Raw genomic sequence first — 19,647 nt, 5'->3', positions numbered from 1 at the left:
GCTTTGTATACATCACATGTTTCGTTTTATAATTTTGCTGACTTTTCAGTTTTCTATATAACACTTCGCTCCTCATTGTTTACGTTCACCGTTCATAGCTTCCTCCGCCTCCAGTTTTCTCTCTCCTTTCCCACGTGAGTCATTTTTCCTTTTCGCTTTCTGCATTTTCCCCTTTATCCATCGTTTATCTTTCTCCTTTAACGCAAACAAATTCGCTGCGTTGTAGATCGAAACGAGGTCGTTTTGAGCTGCCAGCGGCGCCGGAACTTGCAGCAGCTATGGATTTGGCATCTAATCTCGGTGGCAAGATTGAAAAGACCGAAGTTCTCTCCGCCGTTGAGAAGTATACATGATTCTCTCTTTTCTTTATTTTTTCTTTCTTTTAGTTTCTTTTGAATGGAATTTTCTGGTTGCATTGTGATTTCAGACTCCGAGTATAAGCTTTGTTGTCTTTCAAAACGAGGTTTCTGTGTTACTTTCTTCTTACTTATACGGTGGCGCAATCTTTTAGGGACAGTGTACTGTAGAGGATTTAAGTACTGTGATAATCGTTAATTAGAAAATCAGCGGTTGATTATAATTAATTTTAGAAATTTCTATGTATGTATTTGAGTTATCACAATTGTTGGAAATACTAATTTTCTGATCAGCTTTTGGGAACGAGTCAGATAAACTTTTTCAAGTGTTTGAGAATCTTTTTGGTGCTTTGATCTGGTTTAAGGAGCTTGTTCCGTGACTGTAGGCTGCGAAAATTTTGGGACTATATTTAGTTTATAAAGAAAGCAAATTAGTGGGTTTTCGGTGAATTTTTTTATTTATTAAAATACCATGCTAATATTTGTAATTATTTGGATGGAAAAATATTGAATATGATGATACAGGGGTTGAATAATCTATAACTGTGAATATTTGGGATCAATTTATTTAAAGAAAATAAAAATGCTGGGGGATGGGGATTCATGAAATTTTTTATTATGAAAAAATATAGTTGTGATTTTGTTAATGGCAATGAAAGAAAAACAAGAGTCCGCAATTCTCTGGTTCCATCTGATGTAACGTGCCGCGGTGTTTATTTGTTTAAAAAATATTAAAATGTGGGAGTGGGACTGGAAGCCTGTGGTCTTGCGTGGAATGTTTTGGACTTTATTGAAAGTGAATAATATCTGGGCCCACCGTGTCTCTTTTAACTCGTGATTTTCACCAAAAGTAACAGCAACTTTATAGTGATCCAGGTTTGAAACTGGAAAATGATTTCAGATTTCTTGCAACTGAGCAAATATCTCTCTGATGGTAATTACGAATGTGCTAAGTGAAATGAAATTAAGCAATTGCTTCAGAATTTTACTAGCTATTCTATATTTGTTTCCGAGTTCAATTTTTTTTTTTTTTTTTGGCTTGGATCAAAATATCGGACAGAGTTTTGGCAAAATTAGAAAGAGAATGAACTTTGAGAGGTTTACCTTCGCGTTAACGTGAATGGTGTATCTGAAGTTTCTATTTTGTACAAAGTCTGTTTTATTATTTTTATTACACTTAGGAATAATGAATACTTAAAAAACTTTGATTTGTAAAGGCAAGGAATTTTAGTACTATGGATTGCAATTATATGTTGATTGGCCACACTTAAATTCTCGAGCTGTTATGTAAATATTATATATAGGCTATTTATTTATATATGGACGAGTAATCAGGGATGGCCATGTATTTTATATAATTACACAGCATATGTGGGCATGCCTATAGCATACCCATTATTGTAAACCATTGTAGCTGGTACATATGTCTAACGAAAAATTATGGCCGTTGTTATTCACGATAATTTCTCATTTTCTTTTTCTTTTTGAACACGGAGCTTATAAATGTATTGATTTTATGATTCAGGTATGAGAAGTATCATGTTTGCTATGGTGGTCAAGAGGAGGAGAGGAAAGCTAACTATAGTGATATGGTGAGAGTTATTAATATTGGCAACCTTTAACTTCTATAGCTCTTATTTTCTTTTATAGATGCATACGGTATGCCTGGCCTCATTTTTTCTTTTTTTCTGCTCACTCTTTCTCCAAATGGGAAACATTTTTTTTTCTAGAAATACTAAGAGATTCTAATCCTAGAAGATGCTAACAAAAACTTTTGTTTATTTGGAGACTTGGAAAACTTTACATTTTTGGTGTAGCGGTCTAATTGATAGTAGGCATTAAGTGATACTCTATGACTTCACTTGTGAAGTAATAGAGACGTGTTTTTGTCTCAATTATAGTCAATTTGATTATCTGCAAAATGTTGATAAGATCTGCATTTGTCTTTAGGTGAATAAGTACTATGATCTTGTTACCAGCTTTTACGAGTTTGGCTGGGGGGAATCTTTCCATTTTGCGCCCAGGTTTCCATTTACTTAATTTTGCACTAACAAATTGAAGAATTTTCTATTACATTAATCATGTTGATAATTTTCTCATCTTGCAGATGGAATGGGGAATCTCTTCGGGAGAGCATCAAGCGACACGAACACTTCCTTGCTTTACAACTTCGACTGCAGCCAGGGCAGAAGGTTTTCCTATGTTCAATATAGCAAATAAGCAAGCTGATATCTTATTTACTGTAATTTATTATTAAAACTTAATGAGCTTTTATAATTTATTTTAGGTTTTGGATGTTGGATGTGGAATTGGGGGACCATTAAGAGAAATTTCTCGATTCAGGTTAAACAAGATTTACTTCATTTAGCTTCTTTTCCTTTACCTTTCCGTGTTACATTTACTGGCTAACAAAATCAAGGGATACCTGGGCAGCTCAACTTCAATTACTGGGTTGAATAACAATGAGTACCAGATAACAAGAGGAAAGGTATGTTTTCGGAAATTAAGTTCATTGAAACTAACAGTTATGAGGTGTAAATTGTTAATGCATTGACATAGTTATTTTTACCGTTATTTCAATCATCATATCTAGTTGTTATAGACTTATAGTACACTGTCACTGTTGGTTATGCTTATTCTGATAAAACATGATGCATTATTTAAGTGTTAATTTTACTTAATGTACTTATGAAAGTAATCTTTTGTTAATTTATTATGCATAATCTTCTATGATAATTGTTGAAAGCCTTGCGGATGAAGGGATTATTTTTGGATTCTCAATATTTTGAAAGACGATAGCGCATTAAATTAAAAGTTCTACACACTTTGATCACTAACAGATTTTTTGCTATTTACCAGGAACTCAATCGCATTGCGGGAGTGGACAAGACTTGCAATTTTATCAAGGTTGAATTTTGTATATCAATTACCCTTATTGGGAGTTTGAGGGCTTTTATTTCAGAGCTTATTGTTTCGTTTTATAAAATTGTTCTGATCCAGTTATAAATGTTACATTGAATATGTTGCCTTATTTTGTGTTCAGAAAACTTCCAATCAAATGATCAAGATATTTTGGCTAAAATGATATTGTAAATTAAGCATAACTAAACATGTTGAAGGAGGATATTGATTTGAAAAGATCGTTGACATGATCGTCGTATTTGATAATGCAGGCTGACTTCATGAAAATGCCTATCCCAGACAACACATTTGATGCAGTGTATGCGATTGAAGCCACTTGCCATGCACCAGATGCTGTATGTGACAGTATCTTGTACTCTCCAATGGGTTTCACACGCTAATTTCCCCCCATCCCTACTACAACTTTCTATCTCCCCCATTTACGTATAAATTGTGAAGTACTATGAAGCAACTTGACCTGCATGATAGCATGGAGTGCATGTGTTAATTGTGAATCTATAAAATGGTGTTCACAATTATGTATTGGCTGACTCTTATTTCTCGTGCCATGGAATTATGTGTAGTATGGATGCTATAAAGAGATTTTTAGAGTGTTGAAGCCTGGTCAATATTTTGCTGCTTATGAATGGTGTATGACCGATAGTTTTGATCCCCAAAACTCAGAGCACCAAAAAATCAAGGTATGTTATAGCGGTGTAGATTGAACTTAGATTGAGGTCTATTAGGCCTGTTGAAACCTCTTGGTTTGTAATTAAATCGATAAAATTCCTCGTTGCAGGCAGAAATTGAGATTGGTGATGGGCTTCCTGACATTAGATTGACCACTAAGTGTATTGAAGCTCTGAAGCAAGCAGGTTTTGAGGTGAACATCATTTTATTCTTATTTGTCACCTTTCACCAGTATTGGCTTTTGTATATCCAATAGTTGAACCTAAATGGCTAAAGGGGGATTCTTTCCTTTTTCGTTTAAAAGGTAATATGGGAGAAAGATCTAGCAACTGACTCTCCTCTTCCATGGTACTTGCCTTTAGACAAAAGTCATTTCTCACTGAGTAGCTTCCGTCTAACCGCTGTTGGACGACTTTTCACAAAAAACATGGTATTGCTATTGAACGCCATCTGTAAATTTATTTTACTTCTCTTGGTTATAGAGTTCTGTAATTTGATTGTATGTTGAGAATTTTAGGATTCGTAAATCTTATTACTCATTCAACATTGGTTGGGGGACTACAAATTTATATCTGCAGGTCAAGGTTCTGGAGTATGTTGGACTAGCTCCAAAGGGTAGTCTAAGGGTTCAAGATTTCCTAGAGAAGGCTGCGGAAGGACTAGTTGAAGGAGGAAAGTAAGTTTTGCATCTGTCTCATAATATCACTTTCTCTCTATTCTACCTATGCATCTGAAATTTTTGATATATAATCTCTCAACTGGGTAAAAATGAGAATGCTCTTAGCCATGTACAGTTCTCATCTGTGGCAATTTCAGATTCTGAAGGTCTCTCTTATCTGAGTCCAACTTAACCTTGAGAGAAATACTGATTAATAAATTAGAAGATTTTACAAACATTTTTAGAGCAGAGGAATCTGAAATATGACTTGCTTTTGCCTCTTTTCCAGGAAAGAGATTTTCACACCAATGTACTTCTTCTTGGCACGGAAGCCTAATTCAGACAGTAACTAAGCTGGTTGTACAAATAGGTTGCTGTTGTTTACAGAGATTCTGGTTGGGTGAATCGGTTGTTTTTTCCTTGTGGCCGTAGTTTCCTGCTGTTTTGAGTTGCTTGTTTTTGTTTAGGGTACCAAAACTTTTGCTGTTTGTTCGATGAAGCAGTGCATTTTCTTCTTTTATTCTGTTTAAAAGTAAAATTTTAAATACACTGATTAGTCTTCTTACTTTTATCCTTTCATTTTAGTCTTCCAAGTTTTTTTTAGTTCATTAAGCCTCTAATTATCAATAACTATATAGATAAAGAGTACTGTTGTTTTGATATAAATATATTTTATATATTCTATTTTATTACTGTAATTTTTATATTATTTTTCTTCTACAATCATATTTATATTTTTCAAATCATTTATATTCTTGAATTACACCACAAACTCTCCACTCTACTATTTATTTACTATCATCTTTTTTTTAAAGAGTATAAAGGAATCATGTCAATTTTGTAAAACTTAAATTTTCACTTGTTATTTCTTTTAGATATAAAGGAGTTTATATCGTGGTTTGATAAAAAAAAAGTCATTCAAACCAAATATAAACATTAGATATAATTAGGTTGGTTTGGATGAACTATATAGTTTTTACCAATTCCATCTTGCTTTCTATAATATACTAATTCTAATATTGTTTGGAATTAAAATTCATCTATTTGTAAGTGGGCAAATAAAATAATAAAAATTTGATTATACAATAAATACAAGAGGTTGTAATTTAATTATTTTTGCAATTTATCTACACGCATTAATAATTTTTTAGTTTTTAGTTTTTTAAGAGAAAATCAACCATTTGTTAAAAAAACTAGCAAAGAAAAAGACAAAAAACTGTATCCACTCTGTAAATAATAAAAAAGAGGCAATTGAATAATTTTGATGTCTTTTCATTGTTGGGAAAAGTAGGAGATGACAATTATAAAGAACAATTCTGGGACCATTGTAATTGGTATTTTATAACCTCTTCAAGGTATTTTATAACCTTGCTCTTGCATATTTTATCGAGTTTTTATATGTTCGATGTGAATTAAGCTTCTTTTTAATGCTCTTTTACTATTTTTTTGACAAACCTAATCCTATTAAATCCTTGTGGATTACCCTCTAATGGAATCTCAAAACGTATGAAATGAACTAATGATTAACAAAAGTTGTTAAAAAAAATAATTATTTATAAGAAGAAAACAAGTTTTGATTATAGAAGTTTTGTTATTGAACACATTATTGGCCTTTAACAACTATTACATTATTTTCTAAAGGATAACTATTTTGATATGTAATTAATTTTGAGGAAATCTTTTATTTTATTTTCTTAAATTTAAAGGGTAAAAGGCTGTTTAATTATTTTCTTTAATAAACATACGTAACAATTACTAAAGATCAAATATGTATTCAATTATCTTTATCATTAATAAATATTTAAAAGAAAATCACATAATTTAAATTTTTGTTACTAAGACTGTACTTATTTTTTTAGTGTACTAAAAATGTTAATATTTGTAACATAAGGAGCCTAATTACCCAAGTTACTATCATTAAATCCTTCTTTTAATCTTAGTTACTTAAAGACTTCACTTAACAATACTCTTCACTAAATATTTTTCATTAGGTATGAGATTATAGAAAGGAAGCCTTATTTAAAATTATCAAATTAAAATGGTACATGGATCAATTTTAAAAAGTTGAGCTTTGGTACACCATGTATGACAAAAGTAAAAATACAATAACAATAATGATCGAAAATAAGTATGCAAGTTCTATAAATATAGTTTCTTTTGTTAGATATATAACTAGAGAAACATACTAACAGTTGTTAAGATTTCTTTTATCCTTCGGCTAGCTATCTGTCATTGGACACGCCTTAAATATTTGTTTTTGATACCACTTCAAAAAACTTCTTATCAATGGAAGTATATTATGTGCATATAAATCCATGTCCATCTTATGTTTTATTTATGTTGAACTTTATTTGTATCTTAGGGTTGTCTTCAACTCTTCAATTGACCCGCGGTTTGTTCCTGAAATTGATTTATTATGTGGCTAACCGGACGTAGACCAGTCGATTCATATAGTACATCTTGTATAACTCTCTTGGACTCTATTTCAAGTCATACACTCGGCAAGAGACCTACTCTCCTTTATCTTCAACAAGTCCATCATAGGTTGCCACACGTAGAGAGTCTTCTCCAAGTTTCCATTCATAGAAGTTGTCTTAACATCTAAGTATTCCCACACTAGATTGTTCAGGTAACAATTTGTATAAAAAATCCTTATTGAATAGTTTTCCCATAAATGAGAAGATTCCATGATAGTCTATCCCTTCCCCTTATAGCATAAGAGAAGGTTCTATACATATACATATAGTACGTTCTTGATGTAACGTATATCACATACACAGTTCTTTATAAAGAAGTATAATATCACAACTTTTTAGACAGTTAAAGAAGCTTTATAGTAGACATTCTTCTGGGCAATTCTTCCTACATTCATGATTTTAGAGCCAATAAACCATATGTACTTAGACTAAAATCCATCGGATGGAATCTCAAGCTGAATCATGAGCTTTACAAACCGGTAAATCACTTTTGAAATTGGGAGGCACTCTAAGGATTGGATTTCTCTCAAAGAAATTAACAGGCTTCAGATCAAAACTTGATGATACAGTAGGCATGACAGGGTAGTCCTCTTGACATGGTATGTGATGGAATCCTATTGTGTACCACACCACAATGTCCTTATTCTCAATTGGACGATCCCTGAATGTTAAAATATCAACAGTTTGAGAAGAAATTTGCAACAGTAACCTCTTTTATCAAATGTGACGTTGATGATTATAGAATGAACATTGAAGCATGAGATAAGAAAGGTAGAATGAGTGACCTGTTGGACCAGACTTGAAGAGTATCATCTCCTTTGCTCTGGTAAACGAATAAGCCACCAGCCCATTGCTCAGTCTTGTTGTATGGAGTCACCCATATTTGATTATTGGTAAAGGCTGCTCTTTTCTGTGGTGGGTCTTCTGGATCCAACAGGCTACCTGCTGTCCCACCTGGAACCAATTTGTACCCAACAGGGTTCCCTATTCTTGTCTTCTTCATTGGATTCACCACATGAAACTCACATGGCTCATACAGTTTAAGTCTAATTTCTGCATCTTTCTCTGTTTTTGCAACTTTTTTAACAGCTTTCAAATAACTCTTTCTCGGTGATTCTTCTGAACTCGTCTCTTCCTTCTTTAACTTCACCTTAACAAATGAATTCTCTGACCCATCAACATCCATGTCTAGATGATACGTTATAAAATGGTCATGGATTACACCAATAATGTTTTCACTCAAAAGGGTTCCATAAAGATATTCTTTCTCAGGGACTTGCTCCATGTTCTCATAGGTAGTTCCTTTCACCATCAAGATACCACTAAGTCCAACCTGCATCAGATAAAATGCCTATACATTAGCTAAAACTATTGAGTACTAACTAAACAAGACAAAAACACGATCATCAATCAAGATAAGTTCATCCATCTCACCCCAAATCATCAATCTATAGTGCAAGTTGTCGATTTTCCTATAATCCAATATATTTTGTAAGGGACACATTATTGAAAAAGGTGCGTTCTAGTGATCAATTATTGTTAAAGGTTTTCAGGAATCTTGGATTGCAGCAATACTTGAAAAGATAAAGTATCACGTAACTTGATGATAAGTTTATTATACAGAAAGCTTTCATGGTGTTTGTATTATGTTAACGTATCACATCAAACGTTGATTAGTTTATTGTACACATGCCTGCAGAGTTTATCGGGAGTATCGATGCTGAACAATAATACAAACAACACGGTCATCAGACAAATGCCTAGATATTAGGATAATCCATCTTACTGTATACCATCATTATTTGCCGTCTCATTAGCTATTCTGAAAGTCTCATCACTGATTTTTATCATATTTCATTGTTTATGTATCAATATGTTCCCAAAACTTTTCAAGTGAATATGAAGTGGAGTGGGTGCTGGTGTGCATAAACTTTTCAAGGATTTTGGATCACATCAAATTTCGATTTGTTTATTAGTATACACATGCCTGCAGAGGTCATGTGACCGTCAATCCTAAACAAGAATGTGTAGAATTAAAATTGAATTTTCTTCACTAACCTTTGCTCTGATTAGCCCATCGGTTTGAAATTCCCAATCCATGATGTAGTCATAGTTTCCCAAGGTTGCTGCCGTCCTAACAACTAGTGTCACCTTTGGCCTTACTTCTGTAACCTGTCACAAAATAGTCAAAGTTCATAATTTTAAGTGTCCATCCATAATTAGAAACTAAACAGTACATGGAACTTTGCTTTTAACAGTGTGTTTGGATTATAAGTCATTAATGTTCATCATGTCAAACCAAACACAATCATACACACACTCTAGTATGAGGTTTGCATGAGAGAAATGCATACCTTGAGGCCAGTGACGGGGCATTCAGCATGTCTCCAAGCAATGTCACCAGCATAACTCTCAAAAATGCAAATCATGTTGGGTTGGAGATAAGGTGTTCCATCAGAAGAGGCAAACACACCATCCATGTAGTAAGCATTCCTTGGACAATCATTCAAAGGGTTTAACGGCATTGCCTGCAATCCATACTCACCAGCATCCATGTATGTCTTAAAGTACCACCCTTCTGTGGGGTCCATGTAGGGGACAAAAAGCTCTGATACGAACCCTTTGTACATGACATTTCTCAGCATTGATGTGTCAGGGTCCCTCACCTTGACTTGTGAAATTATGGTCCCTGCTCTTGGGTCAGGTCTCAGGTGAAATTCCCAGTTTGCCCACTTCACCAGATGCCCATCGACAGTAAAGCTTGGACCTTTTGGTTGCTCCAAGGATATTGGATTCAGCAGCCTCAACTCTCCATTCAGCTTCTGAATGGAGTAACGGTAGTCAGTATTGGAACCATTAGCCACAGGGATGTTTTGGCCATCATCTGAAATAGCCAGCACCTCTTTTCTATCCATGTCAACCAAAGCAGTGACACCCTCAATTGGTTTCATGTAGAAGTTCACAGTGCCTTCTTTGGAATAGCACTGCACCTTAATCAACCTTCTATTCTCCTCCTCTGGTTTCCCATACCACCCTGAAGACACCGGCAAGCATACCAGCTCTGCTAAATTCACACCACGTTTGGTGAACGAATTGTTAAACTCAGCGCACCTTAGGGCAGCCTTTAGCACCCCAAACAGGTCCTCCAGAGTAAGCATGGGGTACCCAGAAAGCATACTGGTTTCATGGCTCGTGATATGGCCAGTTTGGAGGTCCACAGTGAGAACATGAGAGACCCTCTTGAGAACTGCAACCACGGAAGCCTTCCTTGGGAAGGGTGGATCACCCTTTTTCCATTTGAGGACTAGCTCTTTTTCTGGTTCTTCAAGGACAATGGAGTTGAGAGTGTAGCTTGATGAGAAGTTGAAAAGAGGGACAGAAGAGAGGATGGTGCGAATCTTGTTGAACTCTTGGATGGTTAGAGGGTCAAGAGGGTGCTGAGGAGTTTCCGATTGAAGGTGATGATAGGTAGGGGATGATGAGTAGAAGCAGCTCTTTGAGGTGCACCATCTTGAATAAAAGTTGCAGTTTGGAAGTGATGGAAGGTGAAGCCATGTGAGAAGTAAAAGTAGAGCCATTCCCATTGAAAGAAGCATGAAGCGCCATGAGCTTTTGGCTCCCATGGTTCGGAAGAAGAATTATTATGACAGTAGACAACCAAAACTTTGACCTGAATGGTATTTAAGAATATATTTAAATGAGAAATAATTATTTCATACATCTAAATTTTTTAACTTACAAAATTTTATAATTTTTTATCATTTTATTCTTATATTATATATTAAATAAATGTAAAAATGTGTCATGATATTATTATTCTATTTAAATATTTGATATTTTTCTTTTAGAAAAAGTTTCTTTAACAATTCTTTTTTTACAAATTTTTTAACAACGCATACCTGACCGCTCGTGATTAGTCTGTTTCAACCAAACAGACCAATAAAATGATGATATGTGTCATGTGATAAAAAAATTGTTAAAAGATGGTTATTAAAATATCATTATTTTTTTTTTGCATTTTGTTATATTATATGTATATTTATATGAATAAAATTTAAGATGTTACATCATTCAATGTATCTCTCATATATTTCAAACCTTTCATATTCTCAACAGGTAGTGTTAACAATTTTTTTAACATTTTTTTATGATAAGATATGTATTATTATTTTATTTAACTGTTTGAATTTATTTTAAAAAAATATTTGAAATGAATTAATAAAAAATTTATAAAAAAGTTGTTAAAATAATGGTTAAAAAAAAATTCTCTTCGAAAACTCTAAAGATAATGAAATAATGCATTTACGGAGCATGATCGTTGATGTTTATGGAGTGAGTTAGAAGATGACTTTGGAAAGTTTGGGTCCGAGTGTCTGCAACGATGATCTATGATAATGATATTTGCAAATTAAAATAAATTAGAATTAAGTATACCGACACATGAATCACTAGCAATTTAGAATTCGAATATTGGAAGGTTGTAGTAATTAGGGTACTTGTCAGAATTTAATTATTCAGCAACTGAATTTTGGATTAGTATGATGTTTTTTTTTTAAAAAAAAAACTTAAGAAAAATAATTTAGAAATAAGAAATAAAAAATAACTATTTAGAAAAAAATCATGAAAAAATATTATTTGGAATAATAATGATTTAGACGACTAAGTATTTTAAGAAATAATTATTTGGAAAAATACATATTTTAAAAAAATATAGGAAACTGACTATATGATAAATAATAATTTTAGAAGTATATATTTTAGTAAAATAATAATTTAATAAACTAATTATTAGTAAAGCATATGTTTCAAAACATGTATTTTTAATGAAAATATGTTGTGTTAAAAAATAATTTTGTAGTAAAATATATATTTAACTTTTTTTAGAAACGTAATATTTAGTTAAGTGTTGAATTACAGTACGCAGAAGTATAATATTGATTTATGTGTTAAATTTGTAAAATAAGAAAATGACATTTTAGAAATGGTATTGATTTAAAAATGATAAGATTTGATTATTTTAATATTAAAAAGTTTAATATGGATAGTTTTATTGTAAATGATTTTTATATTTTTAAAATCCACTATCTTTAAAAATTAACTTTTTAGAATTTTCTTACTTCTTTAGGAGTTTTTATTTTTTACTTGTTACTTTGAAGATCATAAATTCTTAGAGTGGTTCTTGAAGTGAATTTTCCATTTCTATCTTATTAGTTTCTTAAATAAAGTAAGTTGATTTTCTATTTCTTTCTTTGGTCTGTTTCATTTTCCTTTATATGTGAACCATTTGGTGATGTGAGTTATCTTTAAGAATCTTTGTTGATCAGTGGTTTTAATAATGTGTTTAGATCGTATTTTTGTTGTTTGTAAGAGTAAATAAAATTTTATGTGCTTTTGGAGTTATTTTAGAATCTCTAGAGATGTTTGGTCATCTGTCAGATAAGGAAAGCTAGTTACATTGATTTAAACTGAAGAACAAGTTATAATTATTGAATTTATGCTTGAATGATAGTTGATTTGTGTAATTGATTTGTGTAATTGAGTTGTGTGATGAAATATGACTGATTGAGTTATGTTAGGATTCATGAATTGTCTTTAGCGATGATGTGATTGAATTTTTGATATGTTGAAATTGTGGGATGCTGTGTGGTTGAGATTTCATTCGAGGTGAATGAAATCATTGAACTGTGTATAATTTGATGGTTGGTTGTTTTGGACATCCATGACTGGTGTTATGCAAACTCGCTAGGTGAGCATATACTCATTACGTGAAGTCAAATTCAGAGAGCTATTGATTTGGTAGTCGTGGGCGAGACCAAAATATGAGAGTTAACTGACTTGACAGTCGCTAGGTGAGAATATACTTGTTAGGTGACTTTTGGGAGAATTTAAATTTGTAAACTCCAGTGGTATTTTAGATGAGCGAGATATTTGGTTGCTGAGTGACTGTGTGCAAAACACTACTACTAAGCGAGCAGATCTAATGGTTGAGCAAGTGTGTTGTCAAGCACTACTTGCTAAGCAAGCATATATGGTGGCTGAGAGAGTGTGTTGTCAAGCACTACTCCCTGAGCGAGCAGATCTGGTGACTAAGCGAATGTGTTGTCAAGCCCTACTAGTTGAGCGAACAGATCTTGCAACTGAACGAAAATATCATAATTTTAACTTAATTTGCATATATCTCTTATTATATATTTAATGTGTGTGATTATGTGAATGTTAAAACAATGGTTATGATATGTGAATGATGGGAACCAATCCAAGGACGAATTGGTTGTGGTATGCTTAATGTATGCTTTAACGTACGAGAGTTTTGAAAATAAGTATTCTAATATTTTACCAGTTATTCAACTTATATATAGATTAATAGAGTGAGGGAGAGAATGACATGAGGTCTCTTTCCTATACTTTTGGTTAGGGATGAAAAGATTAACCTTGTGAATGGTAGGGTGATAACCCTTATGTTAGGACTTAGTAGAGTGTAAATATTAGGTTAAAACCCTCGGATGGTCCTCATATTTGTATAGGAATCTCAATTCACTAGTGGAAAAATAACTTTCCACGAAACTTATTATGACGGATAAAAATTATTTATCATAATATGTTGATCAGTGACAAAATTGTAATAAAAATAAAATATATTATGACATAGTTTTATATATCAGTTATAATATTAAACATTGTGACAAATTTATAAATAAATTTAAAATATATTATGACGTATTTTTGTACATCAATCATAATATAATAAATATAAAACTATTATTTGAAATTTATTAATATATTATGACTCACTTTTATAAATCAGTCATAATATCTGCTTTTCATGTACGCTTCTATTATTTGAAATCTATTAATATATTATGACTGACTTTCAGAAATCAGTCATAATATCTGCTTTTCTAATACGCTATCTCTAAAACCTGCGCATTCTTCATCTACAACGACCTCTCGGTGGTGATATCGTCGCCTGAGTTGCCGGACCGTATCATCCTGGTCATTGCTGACGTTGCCGTCAGCGGCAATGTTCTGCTGAGAAATGATGAGGTTTTGAAGGCGCAGGAAGCGCTATTGTTGGTGTTCGATAGGATCCTCGATGTGGCAGCGGAGACGGAGGGTGTCGACGTCGGTGACATGCTGATGTCTTGCCGGCTTGTGGCGGAGGCTGCGCAAGCCGGCTCTGTCATCGGCAAAGGCGGTAGAGTGGTGCAGATGACCAAGAAGAACACTGGATGTAAAATTAGGGTTTTAACCGATGATTTGCCACTTTGTGCCTCCTCTTCGGATGAAATCATTGAGGTAGTTTTACTTCTTGCTCTTCTTGACTTTAGGATTTATCACTTGAACTTTTAGGTTAACACCATTGAGGCATTCGATTACCACTGCTAGTGTTTATTCTGTTATTTCGTTGTCCAGTATAATTTCAGTTTTTAGGATTAAGCGTTTCATGCGGAGCTGTTAGATATGGTCAAGCGTGTGTTCATTTAAGATTTCAGGGTGAAGATTTTAGTGTTCATTCCAGCTTTTGGGGTAAAATGATTCATATGGAGCTGGTCGATATGAGTTGTTAGTTTATTGTACTGGAGTTGGTTTTTCGTGTATTGTAGCTAAATAGGCTTCAAATTGTTTGTGAATTTGTGTCTGAATCCTTTCTTTTATCTAATGTAGGTTCCACGCTTGGTTCGGATGCATTCCAATGAGATGGATGGAGGTTTGTTGAATGCTCCTGGAAAAAGTTTAGTTTTATTTCTTTTAATCAAACATAAACTGCTGAGATTTTTGTCTTACCTTCTATCTGATAGGTTTGATACAATTTATAAAATAAGGAAAAAGGAAGTACATTTGTAATCACATAACTGTAACAGACTATTATAAATAGTCGTTTTAGGAGGTGAGCAGGGAGTTTTTGGAGTGTTGTTTTGAAAAGGGAAAAAGTTAGGATAGACAGGTCCTCTCGTAAGACCTTGAGTGTTGTACCTGATTGTTCATGTTCTTACCACATTGGTTGAATTGTTCTGTTCTCTTCTGTTTCTAATAAGACATCCAAGAATTTGTCTTCGAATTCTCGAGTAAATTCTGGATGCCTATCATGATTAAATCTACTGACTCTTCTGTTCAAAATCTAATTATGTTCATACTATTGATGCAATTAATTCATTCTGTAATTTCTTACTTAGCTCTGTTCCATTTTTTGGAAGCCACAGCTGTTCATGGATGCAAAATGCTTTGGTGTGAATTAATTTTAGGGTACTGATTATTTGGAATCAAAACATTAAACAGCTTTAGACCTTTATAGGAAAATGGTTTGAATCCCATAAAAACCCANTTAGTCCTAAATTCTTATACAGCGTAGTATAGATAATTTTATGTTTTAAATATTATAAATTCTTTCTATTGGAAGTGCTTATTTGTTCTTATGGAAGTGGCTCATGAATTTTCTTTAAGCTCTGTTTAACTTTTTTCAATAAGTTTCATGGAAAAGCTTATCAAGATAAGCTCTTTTTTGCTTATGGATAAACACTTCGACAAAAGCTTATTGAAAAAAGTGCTTAATTAAGTTGTTTACCTAAATGTATCTCAAACCTTTACATATGACATGAGAATGATGATAAATGACTGCTCCTTTTGAACATTGCTTTCATTTACCTTGATTTTTTTATATTCTCTTAACTGGTCGCTGGAATCATTAAGTCTTATTAGAAAAGACCCTTTTTCCTGCTTTTTTGCCTTGTTTAACTTTCTCAGGTTTCAAGCAGAGCCACCAACAATAGTTGTTGCAACAATTGGGAGTTTATGCCAAATGCTTGAAAGACATATTTTTTCGCTTGAAACTGTGCGCGTGCTGATTGTTGATGAGGCAAGAGTTTTGAATTTCAAATTTAAATCACCTAGTCTGTATACATTTTTTAGTAAAATGTAAAAGCAAATTTCTAGATCTATTTTGTTTTTGTTGTAATCTGGCATGAAAAACACAAGTTCTCAAAATACATTTAATGTAAATTATATTTAGATGAGACATTTGTTGGGTTCTGATAATGATGTCTCTGCTAACCTTTTTTTTATCTTTTTGTTTATTAAGTGTACTCAATACCATTTTTTATTTGAAATTATGCAGGGGAGTGGGTTATTTGCATGAAAATATGCCATCACCCATTGTTCACCGTGATCTTGAACCTTCGTAAGTTTCTTTTGTTTTGTTCTTGTTTTTTCCTTAATTGTATATTCTTTTATGTGATTGATTCATCACTGTCTATGCAGTTTGATTCTCCTTTAGAAGTTTCCAATTTTGTTTCTGCGATGCGTCAAAAGTTTATAAATTTCCTGTGATTATAGCTTAACTATCATGGTTTTGGATTTGAAATACTTGCACCAATATAATTAATATATACAGAATGCTAAATTAACATTTAGTGACAATGTGAACTTAAGAGTTGCCAATAACAAGCTTTCTTTACTACGTGTTGTCGTTGGTCTCTCGGTTAGTTCGTCATTTTCTTATTTCTGAGTTTCATATAACATTTTTAATTTGTTGGATTGTAATATTTTTAAATCTTAATGATATTTTGTATTAATTTAATACAAGAATGATATTTTGTATTAACTTAATGATATTGCTACTACAGTTTCAAGGTAAAAAAAAAAAGAAGCTTTATTGGAAATGATATATTTGAGGTCCGGTTGAGCCTTTTTGCGTAGGACACTTTCTAGCAAGATGAAGTTGCATTTAGTAAACAATCACTTGTAATGACCATTTTTTGTCACTGAACAGGTTGAAGAAAACTAGTGTATCTTCATTTAGTAAACAATCACTTTTGACTAGCATGTTAGTTTGTACTTTGTATTTTTTATAGTACTTACTTTCATATTCATGTTCTATTCAACAGCATTGCAGATTTTTTCAAAGAACTTCCACAATTTGTTGTTAAGGCTGGTCCAACTTTAAGTATGGAACATATTGGGAAAACAGGCTGGAGGTATTGACTAAGTAGAGACTCATGGTTGCAAAGTTTATGGCCTTGCTTTTCTTTTTTAATTAATCCCTAGAATAGTTTTCTATTAAACCATTGTTTATGTTGGTATGTATACTAGGCGAAGGAGATACATGCCAATGTTATTCACTTAAAGATTCTTAGCAAACCTTTTGCATACATTTTTTTGATTTATATCTAAGGTGCTCATTGTTATTCATTAATTTATGGTATTAGTGAAACTTTATACCCTTGGAATACTTTCTTTATTATATCTAAGGTACTGGACTTCACGACAGCAAAGTAAATCAGCTTCTGACTAAGGTCAGTAAAGTTTTTGAATGCTTTTATTGATAGAAGAGATATTGTTTCTAAAGTAGTCATCAATATTATTTAGTTTAAAATAAGCAACCACTTCCAAGTGTTTATTTGTTTTTTTCATCACCATTACTACTCCAATTGTCCAATAATTCCTAATCTAGATCACTCCCCCTTCACCTGTGTGTCCTTGTTAAATAAAATTAAAAATCCCAAGCCAAAGGAACTTGGCATGCTATCTGCCCTATTTTCTAGCACCTAAGTGAGATGATGAAATATTAGGAAGGATAAATATCTTGATGATTTATTTCAACTTTAACTTATTAAAATGTCAAGACTATCTTGGGAATTCAAGTTTCCTATTGGCTATCCAGATTACTCATCTCATTGGATATACAACATGTTTTACTTGTTTTTATTTGCAGGGCAGTACTGTGATATTGTTTGTAAATTTTGGAATATTGTTTTCATTTCTTATCATAAATTAGAACTGTAAGATTAAGTGTAAAGTTAACATGTTAAAATACAAGTACTTTTTTTTTCTTAAGTATAGTGTCTTTCTCAAATCTACACGGATATGAGAAAAGCTCTTATAAGTAGATTTCTTTTCTTTCTATGCATGTTTTTTCTTTCTGCTATATCCTTGAATTGATGTTTGGTAAAATCATCAATGGTTATAAAATAGGTTTCTCTATTAAAAGTTATCCCCATCGATCATGCTTCAAATGGTAGTATGTTCAAAGACATTTGAAGAGATTGTGTTAGACGATGTACAATCTAACAAGTTTTTATGATAGTCGAACAATACATGTAATAAAAGCTTATTTCTGAAAAGTATATATATTATGATAGGTGAACAATTACTTGTCATAATATGTTCTACATATTATGATAGGTGAAAGAATCATCGTCATAAAACGTTACATATTATGATAGGTAAAGTCGCTATATTATGACGGATAAGTGAAAATCTGTCATAATACACTGGACCTATTATGATAGGTGACAGAAAGTCAGTCATAATACACTATATCTATTATGATGGACTTTTCTGTCCGTCATAAAATGCACAGGACCTATTATGGTGCCCAGAACTATGATGCCAAGTTATCCGTCATAATAGGTCACTTTTACCCGTCATAAAAAGCAATTTTTCTACTAGTGATTGGATCCTCTCATTTTAAGACGTCTCAATTGGGTCCTCAATTTTGAAAATGTATAACAAATAAGCCCTTTCTGTTAAGTAGAGATAAACGACGTCAATTATTAGAGGTGATCTTTACCTAGACTTTGGTTTCCAGTTAAGAGATTAACTCCGTCTTGATATCTCTATAGAGTATAAATTCTACCACGGGTACACACCTTTATTGAAAATTTACATCAATACATGTATCCGAATAAATTGAGTCTAGAAACTTTTGTTGTATTCCTTATAAAAAGTGAAATTTGAATATTGTGATGTGGTATTATATGATTTGCTTGAATGATTAATATTATAAATTCTTTTAAAATATTAGTTTACTCTTTCTTGTTTGTCTGTTTGTGTATGTGTGTTTATCGTTTGGCTATGATCTCCTAATAGTGTGACCAGAAGGAGAATTAGGTGCCGATACTCCTTCATTGAAGGCAGAAGATGCAGTTAAGTGATCCTATGTTTTATTATTATTTTGTTTACTTTAAATATAAAACTTTATGTTTTTTTTTTTTTTGAAAAAACTTATGTATATAAAATATAAAGGTTTAATACCCAACTTTGTCCTTAGTTTGGTTGATAAATCTTAATTTAGTCCCTCTTTAGAAAAGTGTTTGAAATTGGTCCTTACTTTTAAATTTTTGAGTCAAAATAGTCCCTTCCGTTAAATAATGACAAACGGTGTTAAATTTTTTTTCTCTCTCTTCTCATTTTATGTGCATTGCAGGTTTTTGTAGTATTTAATGATTATTGTACTTTTCNCAATAAAATTTAATATGATTAAATAAAAAATTTAATTTTTTAATGATTTTTTTTTGTTTAAATTTTATGATGTATAACTAAATAATATTTTGTTTTTATGATGTATATAACTAAATAAAAAATAAAATTTAAACAAAAACAAAAAAATTTAATATCCTTGAATAATAAAGTCAAAAAAATTTAGTTGGAATACCTTTCTACTTCTTTATAAATGTGATTCTCTTTAAAAAAATATTTTTATTTAGTTATTACTTTTACAATACATTTTTTTAAATTTTGAAAAATTGATTAAAAATAAATCTAAATATATATTTTTAATTCCTGTAAA

The 19,647-nt window shown here is 32.1% G+C and overlaps 3 protein-coding genes across 7 annotated transcripts; 2 read left to right on the top strand and 1 right to left on the bottom strand.

Annotated features, from left to right (window-relative positions):
• LOC106760797 (cycloartenol-C-24-methyltransferase) lies at positions 1-5,184 on the top strand. The gene is made up of 14 exons (XM_014644224.2): positions 1-134; positions 227-343; positions 1,882-1,948; positions 2,307-2,380; positions 2,464-2,548; positions 2,644-2,699; positions 2,790-2,844; positions 3,216-3,263; positions 3,530-3,613; positions 3,842-3,958; positions 4,057-4,140; positions 4,252-4,377; positions 4,526-4,623; positions 4,895-5,184. Exons 2-14 carry the CDS (start codon positions 279-281, stop codon positions 4,956-4,958), a joined length of 1,023 nt encoding a protein of 340 aa, XP_014499710.1. The 5' UTR covers positions 1-134; positions 227-278; the 3' UTR covers positions 4,959-5,184.
• A 2,045-nt stretch (positions 5,185-7,229) lies between these two features.
• Positions 7,230-10,729, bottom strand: LOC106762852 (primary amine oxidase). Its single transcript, XM_014646942.2, has 4 exons — positions 9,437-10,729; positions 9,141-9,254; positions 7,868-8,415; positions 7,230-7,743 (listed from the first exon to the last, which is right to left on the bottom strand). Exons 1-4 carry the CDS (start codon positions 10,703-10,705, stop codon positions 7,533-7,535), a joined length of 2,142 nt encoding a protein of 713 aa, XP_014502428.1. The 5' UTR covers positions 10,706-10,729; the 3' UTR covers positions 7,230-7,532.
• Positions 10,730-13,967: 3,238 nt separating this feature from the next.
• On the top strand, positions 13,968-17,367 carry LOC106761301. 5 transcript variants are annotated; one of them, XR_002667961.1, is made up of 6 exons: positions 13,968-14,378; positions 14,748-14,790; positions 15,785-15,936; positions 16,195-16,257; positions 16,964-17,053; positions 17,328-17,367. XR_002667961.1 is itself a non-coding variant. In XM_014644839.2 (5 exons), exons 1-4 carry the CDS (start codon positions 14,214-14,216, stop codon positions 16,213-16,215), a joined length of 330 nt encoding a protein of 109 aa, XP_014500325.1. In that variant the 5' UTR covers positions 13,968-14,213; the 3' UTR covers positions 16,216-16,257; positions 16,964-17,271. The 5 variants fall into 5 exon arrangements, 4 of the variants coding, with proteins under 4 accessions (XP_014500325.1, XP_022636945.1, XP_022636944.1 ...); XM_014644839.2 differs by lacking the exon at positions 17,328-17,367 and having other exon boundaries at positions 15,836-15,936; positions 16,964-17,271; XM_022781224.1 differs by lacking the exon at positions 17,328-17,367 and having other exon boundaries at positions 16,972-17,271.
• Positions 17,368-19,647: the final 2,280 nt, after the last annotated feature.

This window comes from Vigna radiata, chromosome 5, assembly GCF_000741045.1.
Source record: "Vigna radiata var. radiata cultivar VC1973A chromosome 5, Vradiata_ver6, whole genome shotgun sequence".
Lineage (NCBI taxonomy): Eukaryota > Viridiplantae > Streptophyta > Magnoliopsida > Fabales > Fabaceae > Vigna > Vigna radiata.
The sequence above is the reverse complement of the archived record's forward strand: the minus strand, read 5'-3'. Positions and strand labels throughout refer to the sequence as shown.